Source organism: Malus sylvestris, chromosome 8 (assembly GCF_916048215.2).
Source record: "Malus sylvestris chromosome 8, drMalSylv7.2, whole genome shotgun sequence".
Lineage (NCBI taxonomy): Eukaryota > Viridiplantae > Streptophyta > Magnoliopsida > Rosales > Rosaceae > Malus > Malus sylvestris.
The window spans coordinates 18,887,000-18,897,393 of NC_062267.1; the positions used below are offsets into that span (position 1 = coordinate 18,887,000).

At 37.2% G+C, this 10,394-nt stretch overlaps 2 protein-coding genes across 2 annotated transcripts; one reads left to right on the forward strand and one right to left on the reverse strand.

Moving 5' to 3' along the window:
* The first annotated feature begins 2,822 nt into the window (after positions 1-2,822).
* LOC126632435 (protein PLASTID MOVEMENT IMPAIRED 1) lies at positions 2,823-5,762 on the forward strand. Its single transcript, XM_050302849.1, has one exon. It carries the CDS (start codon positions 2,981-2,983, stop codon positions 5,660-5,662), a length of 2,682 nt encoding a protein of 893 aa, XP_050158806.1. The 5' UTR covers positions 2,823-2,980; the 3' UTR covers positions 5,663-5,762.
* Positions 5,763-7,084: 1,322 nt separating this feature from the next.
* LOC126633511 (uncharacterized) lies at positions 7,085-9,831 on the reverse strand. The gene is made up of 2 exons (XM_050304120.1): positions 9,345-9,831; positions 7,085-7,915 (listed from the first exon to the last, which is right to left on the reverse strand). The coding sequence occupies exons 1-2, from the start codon at positions 9,640-9,642 to the stop codon at positions 7,572-7,574; spliced, it is 642 nt and encodes a 213-aa protein (XP_050160077.1). The 5' UTR covers positions 9,643-9,831; the 3' UTR covers positions 7,085-7,571.
* Positions 9,832-10,394: the final 563 nt, after the last annotated feature.

Sequence of the window (10,394 nt, forward strand, 5' to 3'; positions counted from 1 at the left end):
AAGCTAAATCACTCAAATGTTTTCTTAAGTCAAACAGGTTCCTTTTCTTTTGTACCTTTCTTTCCGTAGTACAAGGCTGCTAAAACTTTAGCATCAAAATCGTGCATTAGCCTTGTAAATACCAAATTAAATAAAAGGAACAACCAAAATTATTTTCTTCCATAGAAAACATTTCCAATATATGCCCTACATTAGCCTTGAAAGTTTATTTTCTTCTCCCCTTATGGCATATAAAAATTACTAATCAAAGCACTATTTAAATTCTTTAGGCATAGGAAAAACCACAAACAATATACATGTTTGAAAATTCATGCTTGTCAATTAAGCCACATATTTTGAATGGATTACATACCTCATGCCTTCATATGTTCACCACTTCTTTGTAAACATATATATAATCACATGACCAACCAAAATTCTCATATAAGAATAAAAATACAAATGAGAACTGTCACATAATTACTACAAACCTTATTCATTTGTATAATACCCTTGTTCTTGTCACTAGATGCTTTCTGTCATTCTCAGTCAATCCACAAATTATACATCAATTTTTATAGTTAACTAGTCATGTATAATTTAAATGACTATTGAGATAAGAAAGCAAATTGTAGACAAACCTGATTGATTAGTCATGCATATTTCTTGTGCTATTAATGGCATAAAAGTTCATTCTCATCTTGTGAAAATTAGTGGAAACAAAACTACAATTCACTATAGTCCAAAACCCACGACAATATTGAAAATATGTAATCTCATGCTCGAACCAAATTAGCCATACAAGCAACACTATACACGCCATTTGCTTAACAAATGTTGCCAAAATCTGTATGACTTACTTTCATGTATAGGAATTTTATCAAATTCATTAACAGACATGTATAAAACTTAGCGTCTATTTCCTTGCAACATTATTGTAATATATGTTATTACAATCATAGGCATAACATATCCCAATAGTATTGATAAATTATAGGATATGACTAATTTTGTCTCCTACAATTAGAAAGACGTCACAACATGGTTGGATTTTGCAGGAACAATATAACACTTCATGAATCCAACATAATCATTCCTTATATAATTTATCATGAAGACCAAAAGGAAAGATCATACCAAAATTTCATATACCGATGTAATACGAACCTTTTCATTGGGCTTGTTCGACTGGGGAATCTTAAGAAATTCTCCAATGCAAGGTTAAAACAAATGTAAATACATATACATGCTATGCGAACTGTAGTTACATAATTGGCTTTAGAAAATTATGTATACTTGCGTGATCCAACAATTGCTAGCACTTATACAATTGTTTCTTGTCACATTATAACGTATCACCCGTAGCAATTCATATAGAATACAATTCATGGAAAATAATATTAGTTCTTATTCAATAAGCATATGCCCATTTAGATGCGTATTGCCAAAATATATAATAATTGGATCCATATTCATGACATACTTAACCGATACATGGTAATCAATGTATGTACATACTCTACAATAATTAGCGCATCACGCAATTATATCTTTATCGTATTACCAATTTAAGCTTTCAGGAATCAACCCAAATATATATCAACCAAAATACCATAAACCATTATGGAAATCAAAGTCAATGAAACAAACCATTTTGCTTTGGTAGATGACTTCGTTCTGCTTGCTAATCGGAGGGACCTCTTCAGTATGGTCAGAACAAATATAGAATGCTTACAAAAATTGAGATCATGGTAAATCAATTCAACCAAAACACTAAGATTGAAATAGAACAAAACTGTTATTCTTCTTAGTGCCATGGTTTCCACTGTAAAATACATAATATAATACCACGCCTTACATATATGCTTCTTTACGTTCCTATATGATTATAGGATTCCAATTCCTATATGATTTTTAAATTTCATGCTTCAATACTATAAGAATATTATATAAATTCTATGCTTCAATTCCATAATTTAATTCATGCTTGATCAAAAGCACCTCTAAGCGTAGTTCAATTTCCAATTGGCAAGCAAAGCTATGTGGTTATATATAATACACCGCATACAATATTATGGATTCGTGCTATAATCAGGCAACTTGTCTTGCTGATAATAATCAAGGTATCAATTAGCATAGTTCTTAATAAATCTCCCTTGACTGCAACCATAATATTAGTGAAAAATATTCTTGATTAAAACTGAATAATTATGCAACCTGATCATAATTAACAATTGAACTTATTCAAATCACATGGCAAGGGAAGATAAGTTTGATCGTAGGGTTTAATTACAGTGTTTGGGTTTATTGTTAAATTTGAGTTTTATTATTAATTTCATTTTGTACTTAATAGTAATTATACAATTGGGTAAAATAGACAATTAACATTTAAAATTTTAAGTTGGGTGTAAAAAGAGGTTGAATGGGTTTAAATAAAATTTTCCTAAAAAAATAAAATAAAATAAAAAAGAGATGAAACAAAATTATCCCTTCTTGTAACTTCTTTTTGTTTCCTATTTAGGGTTAATGGTAATTGTCTACCAACTTTCATACCCATTAATAGTTTCAGCCACCCATGTCGAATCTGTGCCCAATCACTTGCTTAATGTGTAGGATTCATCTCTGTAAGAAACGTGATACCTAAATATCAAATGGGTGACGGTGGAAGGAAGCCTAGGTGTTACACTATCATTATCCATGCATTCAATTTAAACGAAAATCCTCGGTGTCTTATTTGCATGTAAGTTAAAGCTCCACGTGGGTAAAGCAGACACCAGCGTTGTCCTCTTATCCTTCACACATTTCATTGGCTATGGAAGGATCATCAATCATCCCCCACATTCATCACCACAATCCATGGCAGTTTCTCCACCTCAAAAACCAAAAGCCACGTGATCCCCTTATCTAATTTCCCCCTTCCATTCCCTCTCCATGCATGTGAACTCAATCCGTTCCCACCTTTTGCACCGATTTCCTCCTACTATTTTTCTTCTCTTATCCAATGGCAGCTGAAATTTCGTCTGGCAGCCGAAGAAATTCGAACACTCAGCTCCTGGAAGAACTCGAAGCACTGAGTGAGTCACTCTACACATCCCACACTTCGAGCACTAGTACTCGAAGAACTGCCTCCCTTGTCCTTCCTCGAAGCTCGGTTCCTCCCATACCATCTAAAGATGGAGTTGTTCCGCCGAGTGTTGAGGAGATTAGACTCAATAACAAACCGCGAAGGCGGATGTCTTTGTCCCCATGGCGCTCCCGCCCAAAACTTACTAATGATGAGGAAGATGAGCATAAGGATCAAGGCAAGAAGGCCGTGAAATATAATTCACCGGAGCTAAGAAGCTTGGATGACAAGGCAACTGCCATCATAGAGAGAAAAGGTATCTGGAATTGGAAGCCGGTTCGCGCTATTTCTCACATTGGAATGCAGAAGCTGAGCTGCTTATTTTCTGTTGAAGTTGTCACTGCACAAGGCCTTCCAACTTCAATGAATGGCCTTAGACTTTCTGTCTGCGTTAGAAAGAAGGAAACAAAAGACGGAGCAGTTCAAACAATGCCGTCAAGGGTGACACAAGGAGCTGCTGATTTCGAAGAGACCCTTTTCGTTCGGTGCCATGTTTATTGCAGCTCCGCCCATGGAAAAAAGACAAAGTTTGAGCCGAGACCCTTTTGGGTGTATTTGTTTGCAGTTGATGCAGAGGAGCTTGATTTTGGGAGAAGTACTGTGGATTTGAGTCAGATGATTCAGGAGTCCATTGAGAAGAGCCGTGAAGGCCAACGAATTCGACAATGGGATACGAGTTTTAAACTGTTAGGGAAGGCGAAAGGCGGTGAGCTTGCTCTGAAACTAGGGTTTCAGATTATGGAGAAGGATGGAGGAGTTGGGATTTACAGTCAGGTTGAGGATTTGAAGTCTAGTAAGTCCAACAATTTCACATTTTCTTTTGGTAGGAAGCAATCGAAAACATCATTTAGTGTGCCTAGTCCAAAACTTTCAAGCAGAGGAGAAGCTTGGACACCTTCACAAGCAAGAAAAGCAGTTGATCTTCAGGGGATTGATGAACTCAACCTTGATGAACCGAACCCGGTTCCTATATCATCACCTTCTTCTTCTTCTGCAGCTCAAAAGCCTAAAGAACCAGAAGTGCCAAAGGTGGAGGAGCTTGATCTGCCAGACTTTGAGGTAGTGGATAAAGGAGTTGAATTCCAAGACAAGGGAAAGGAATATGGGGAGGAGCAATCCGAAAAGTCTGTTGGCGAAAAATCAGCAACATCAAGTGAGGTTGTGAAGGAAATTGTGCAAGACCATGTTCATACAACAAGATTGACAGAACTTGATTCAATTGCTCAGCAGATTAAGGCTCTTGAGTCTTTGATGGGGAAAGAAAAAATCGACGAAAAAGATGAAGAGGATGAAGATATCAAATCACAAAAATTGGAGGCAGATGAAGAAAATGTGACAAAGGAGTTTCTTCAAATGCTTGAGGAGGAGGAGATCCTAAACGAATACAAATTGAATCAAAGTGATGTTCCACCTTTTGCCCTTGAAGGGGCAGAGGAATCTGGTGAGGGTGAAGCAGCAGCAGTTTACCTTCCTGATCTCGGAAAGAGCTTAGGGAGTGTGGTTCAAACCCGCGATGGAGGATATTTGGCATCCATGAATCCTTTTGATACTTTGGTAGCAAGGAAAGACACTCCAAAACTTGCCATGCAGATATCAAAGCCGTTTGTTCTGCCATGGGATCAGTCCATGAGTGGATTTGAATTGTTTCAAAGGATTGCAGGTATTGGACTTGATGAGCTGAACTCCCAGATTATGAATCTGATGGCATTGGATGAATTGATGGATAAAACTGCGGAGCAGATTGCTTTTGAAGGCATTGCGTCTGCAATCATTCAAGGAAGGAACAAAGAAGGTGCTAGCTCGAGCGCTGCAAGAACAATTGCTGCTGTTAAAACCATGGCAAATACATTGAGCACAGGCAGGAAGGAGAGGATTTCGACCGGGATTTGGAATGTGAACGAGAACCCTTTGACACTAGAGGAGATTCTAGCCTTTTCCATGCAGAAAATCGAGGCCATGGCACTCGAAGCTTTGAAAATTCAAGCTGAAATGGCTGAGGAAGAAGCCCCATTTGAAGTTTCACCAACGAACAATAGTTTCACAAATTCAAGTGGTGCAAAAGTACTTCAAAACCACCCTCTCGCTTCTTCAATATCGCTCGAGGATTGGATCAAAAACCACAGCCTGGCAAGTTCAGAAGGTTTACAAGACGAAAACCAGCCGGAGACAATTACACTGGCTGTGATTGTTCAGCTGAGGGATCCCTTAAGGCGATATGAGGCGGTTGGAGGCCCTATGATAGCGCTTATTTACGCAACGAGAGCTGATGGCGCCGTCAATGAGGAGGAGAAGAGATTCAGGGTGACAAGCATGCATGTGGGAGGATTGAAAGTGAGGACAAAAGGGGGAAAGAGGAATGCGTGGGACAGTGAGAGGCAAAGGCTAACTGCAATGCAGTGGCTAATTTCTTATGGATTGGCGAAAGCTGGTGCGAGGAAGAAGGGCAAACATCATGTGGCATCCAAAGGTCAGGATTTGTTGTGGAGCATTTCATCAAGAATGATGGCTAATATGTGGCTCAAGTATATGAGAAATCCAGATGTAAAATTTACCAAGTGAAACTTTGTATTATTTGTATTGGTTTAATTATTTTTTGTAATTTATTTGCTGTAATAATACATACAAGGAGTAAAGATTAAGGAAGTACAAATAGTTATAACTTTGAGAGTGACAGATTGTAACACCTACAAATAGTTATGTTTGATGCACTTGTAGAAATTATCAGAGAGATTAGTCAAAGGTCCACTTTCAAAAACACCGATATTATCCCTAACTTGGTAGTTATCACCTGCACAATCTATTAGATGTGAGGTTTTATCACAAAAGGCTTTGGCATTAGTTGAAGGGAGACAAGTAATTTGTGAGGCAAGTTATTTGTCCTTCATTGTGATTGAACACTGAATAGCAAAGATAATGGAACCTTAGTAGCATAAGTTGACTTTTGAAAACCCTAATTCAGTAAGATATAGTGTACTTTCCTTGGTGGGCAGGATTGAAGGAAACTGTAATCACTATATTAAGGGTGTCCTTACTTTCACAAAACACACGTTCTATTTTGAGCAAACTGTATTATTACTGGAACAGTTATGCTTGTTGAAAGTAGAAGACTCCTTGGTCATTTACATGAACCATGTCTTTCGTATTCTACAGATAAATAAACTATAATTGGTTTATTGTAAAATTTAGCTTATCAAATCTATAATCCTAATATCTTGTTGTTTCTATGATTTCAGAAATATCACATCCACCACCACAGGACCACCACTAGGGAAACTTTTGAAAACCTACAATGTGGTCCTAACTCTAAAACAAGGATCAATGGTCCATTGCTTTGAGCAAGCCATAAACTTGGGACGAATTGAACCAACGGAGGAGACAAGTGAAGAAATTTGGCCTAGTCCTTATTGCCAGGTACATCACATGGATGATGACTTGCACATGGGAGGACTAGCTAAGACTCACTAACAACATTTTTAATTCATCATTAAGAACATGTTTATTAAAGCCATACTTAATTAGTTTAGTTCCACGACAATTGAAAATATTAGTGATAAATCTTCAAAGAAACCAAAAAAAAAAAAACATTAGTCAGATGCAATAACAGTTGAATCGAGAAGTTTTTCTCTTCAAAAGATATTTCTATTTTTTTTTTCTCTTTAACTAATTTGTCCATCGGTAATGGAGATCACATTGGTTGGAATGTAGGCCAATATGTCTCCAATTTGTGTTTCATTGACGAGTAAGGCGGTCAAGCTACTTGCACCTGATCGTTTAGTAGCTCTTTCTAAGAGACAGGAATGCAAATAGAAATCATCGCCTAGGAAAACCTCACGGCATGGCAGTCATCACAACAATAATGAAATTTGTCGATATGTCAACTCTATAATACAATGTTGACTCAAAATTCCAGCTTGAGTTTCACAATGGCCTTGTAGCTCAAAGACTCTTACGAAAGTTTACTCTTGCACACGAATTCCTGTATACTCTTGGACCCAAAGTCCTGTGATCAATTCCCCCTCCATTAATATCGCTTGTACAAAAAAACAACTTCCATCTTTAGTTCTTTATTGGAGGGAACAAGATGATACTAAGGCATCAAGACAAGTATTCGACAAGTTCCAGATGCAGAAGAATGGGCCCTCTGCTCCATTGTTTCCCACTTTGTGAACCTAACATGGGTCTTGCTTTACAAAATGTTTGGTAATGGGAGTTGAACTTTTACAAAATTAAATTTCATCTTTTTCTATAACAGTGTGAAACCAAAGCACCAAGATCCCTCCTTTTACAGCCTGTACTCCTTTGAAGAAATGAAAGAAAACCAAAAGAAAAAAGAAGCCCCAAAGAGTTGAAGTCCAGATAACAATAGCACTTTCTTAGGGTTTTGTACTTTATGGATTGGAGCTTCTACCCACAAATGAGCATGGTGGAGGCAAAGACCTGTGTCACTTTCTGCACAAACAAACCCCCATTATTCCATGGCCCCTCTCCTCTTTGTCAGGTTTCTTATCCAACCCTTCCTTACCTTGACTCCCTCCGCCTTGTTGCCGACATGACACACACTGCCCTTGTTCGACCTCTTCCATCTGATGAGCTGGGCCAAGTGACCAATCCTCTTCCGCCACCTGAGCGGGATGTGGGATTTCCCGTGCTCTATCACGCTCTTGCTATCCTTTGCCTCCTTTGTTTCCTTGGCTTCCTTGCTCAGGTTGTTATTCCAGGACATGTTGCAATGATCTAGAGAGACCTTAGACACTTTGTTCTTTTCCCATGAGGCCACTCCATTGTCTTCAAACTTGATTGATATGAATGAGTCTGCAAAAGCAATTGACATTGCGAATAAGTGATCATGGTTGCCAAGAAAATTCAGACATGCACATTCTTTACAATCCTTTTCAGTGGTGAGAAAACCCCCAATGACCGACTATCTCATTGAGTTCGGGGCCTTAAAACCCCAAATACGAGCAATCATACGCAACCACACGGTACTCCCATCATTTTCAGTTAAGGCTCCAAGGGTTGATGACCAAGTAAAAGCAAATGTAATTCAATCAAAAGAACGTAATTAACGCGAATTTAAGGTTTGGAGTTAATTATATATGGTTTCATTCAAAATGGGCTAATGATCATGATATTAACTTATGAGAATATAAGCAAACAGAAAATGTTAGTCAAATGTAGCAACTGTGTTTTCATCCCCTCCAAACTTTACTTTCATTATTATTATTATCATTAGTTGGTTGGGATGGATGGAAAACGATTGTTAGTTAGAAACTTAGAACTAAAACATAAGGTGATGTCAAATGATCATGCTACCTTTTGGATTTTGGTCTTTAATTAAGTTGCTTATAATAATGGAAGTATGGTGATGTTTAAAATATTTCTAAAGAGGGATGTTTTCCAATACCAATATTGATTTGGAGGACTAGTGGTGACCCTCCCTCACTTATTTTTCAAGTGAACCAAATGTAAATGCACAAAATCTCATAAAGGTGTCACTTAGTACTTCAATGATATTCCTCCTCATTTGTAAGTAAGAGGTATTAGGTTCGATTATCACCAAAGGTGAATTTGAACCACATTATTGCTAGCCCATTATGAGGCTAAGCCACGCCCTCCTTCTTAGCGTAGATAATATCGTTTGTTAAAAAAAAAAATCTCATAAAGATAACATCCATTTAATTCAAAAAAAAAAAATGCAACTTGGTTCAGAAGGATGAAGCTTTTTTAGGTAATTGTCAAAACTGATCTGCATGTAGTTTTTTAATAACAGTTTCTTCACAAAATTGGAAACAATTCCTAATTAAATTAAATTGATTAGACAATTCCATGAACCCCAAAAACAGAAAAAGATGCTTCTTCATGAATAAATCCCTAAACCCTAAATCATTTTTTGCAATCTTTCAACTGGATTTTCTTTTTCATGCTGTCATTGGTCTTGAAAACTTGAAAACCCCATATACTTAAGGTATAGAAAATGAAATCTTGCTTCGCAAATCTGCCATTTTATTTAAACTTTGACCATAATTTTGTCATTATTACCCAAAAAGCAACTAATTACGCAACATATTCAACCAGACCCACAACAAACAAAGAAACAAATACACACATACAACATCAAAGCACAATGCTTGGCCTTCAACATTGTTTATATCACCACAAACCCATAATTTTTACCACTAAAAGCTGGAAAAAGTGAAAAAGATAACAAATTTAGCACTCACCCACTAGAAAAATAACTTACCTTCTTGGCTGGTGGAAGCCTCTTGATCTGAGCCGTCGTCTGGTTTCCCCTGCCGACTGAGGAGAGAGCTGAAAGCAAAGATCTTGGGGAGGCTAATGGGTGCCTTCTTGTGCATACCATTTGGGTTTTTATGGGCACTGCCGCTTCCGACGGATGAGACATGGTGGCGGTGGTGGTGGTGGCCTTTTTTGGAAGCCAAGATTAGAAGCCTCTCAGTCAGGCAGAGGGAGCAGACCCCCACAACCAGCTCTTTGGGGTGGAAATAGCAAAAGGAGGTGTCTTCTTTGTACCCATTCATGTTAGAATTAGGGTTTGAGGGAGTTGATGAGAAAGGTGGAAAAAGAAGGGGAAGAACCGAAAAAGTGAGAAAAATTTGTGACCTGGAAAGAAAGAATAGGTTGTGTCTTCTGTGTTGTGTTGTCTTGTGTTTTTCTGTGTTTGTGGGAGAAGTGTGGGAGAAGTGTGGGAGAAGAATAACTGTTTGTGCGTGTAATGTGTGTGTAGGAAGGCATTATAGTCCGGAAAATTTTTAGATTAACGGAGGTGATCACGAGGTTGGCCCACAAATCCATTTTGGCCAATATAATATTTAGAATTGAATGTATGCTACAGACCATCTCCAACCTTTAAGTTAAAATCTAAAATTTAGGTTTTAAACTCTAATGATTGGGTCTAAAATAAATTTTAGGTTAAAACCTAAGATTTGGACAAATTTAACTCAAAATTTAGGCCATGATTAAAAGGCTGACCAACCAAAATTTAGGTTTTAAACTAACCCAATCCTTCTTCAATTGTTGGGTCTAAAATAAGTTTTGGGTTAAAATTTTAAATTTTGGTAATTTTAAATTTTTAAATGCATTAAATTCAACAAATGATATCGAATATGGTCAAATCTAACATTACAAGAAAGATCTAACGGCCCAAAATTGAATCCAATGGCTAAAACAATTAAAAAAATATATTTAAATCAAAATTCACCCAAAAACTCTATAAATATATGTTTCATGGAGTCAGTTTAGTGAATTTTCAATTTTTTCAGAATCTAAATAT

Bases quoted from the DNA above. Each gene is read 5' to 3' on its own strand.
- LOC126632435 (XM_050302849.1), top strand. From the start codon at position 2,981: ATGGCAGCTGAAATTTCGTCTGGCAGCCGAAGAAATTCGAACACTCAG.
- LOC126633511 (XM_050304120.1), bottom strand. From the start codon at position 9,642: ATGAATGGGTACAAAGAAGACACCTCCTTTTGCTATTTCCACCCCAAA. The intron at 7,916-9,344 runs GTAAGTTATTTT...TTGCTTTTGCAG, and splicing joins GGCTTCCACCAGCCAAGAAG to ACTCATTCATATCAATCAAG.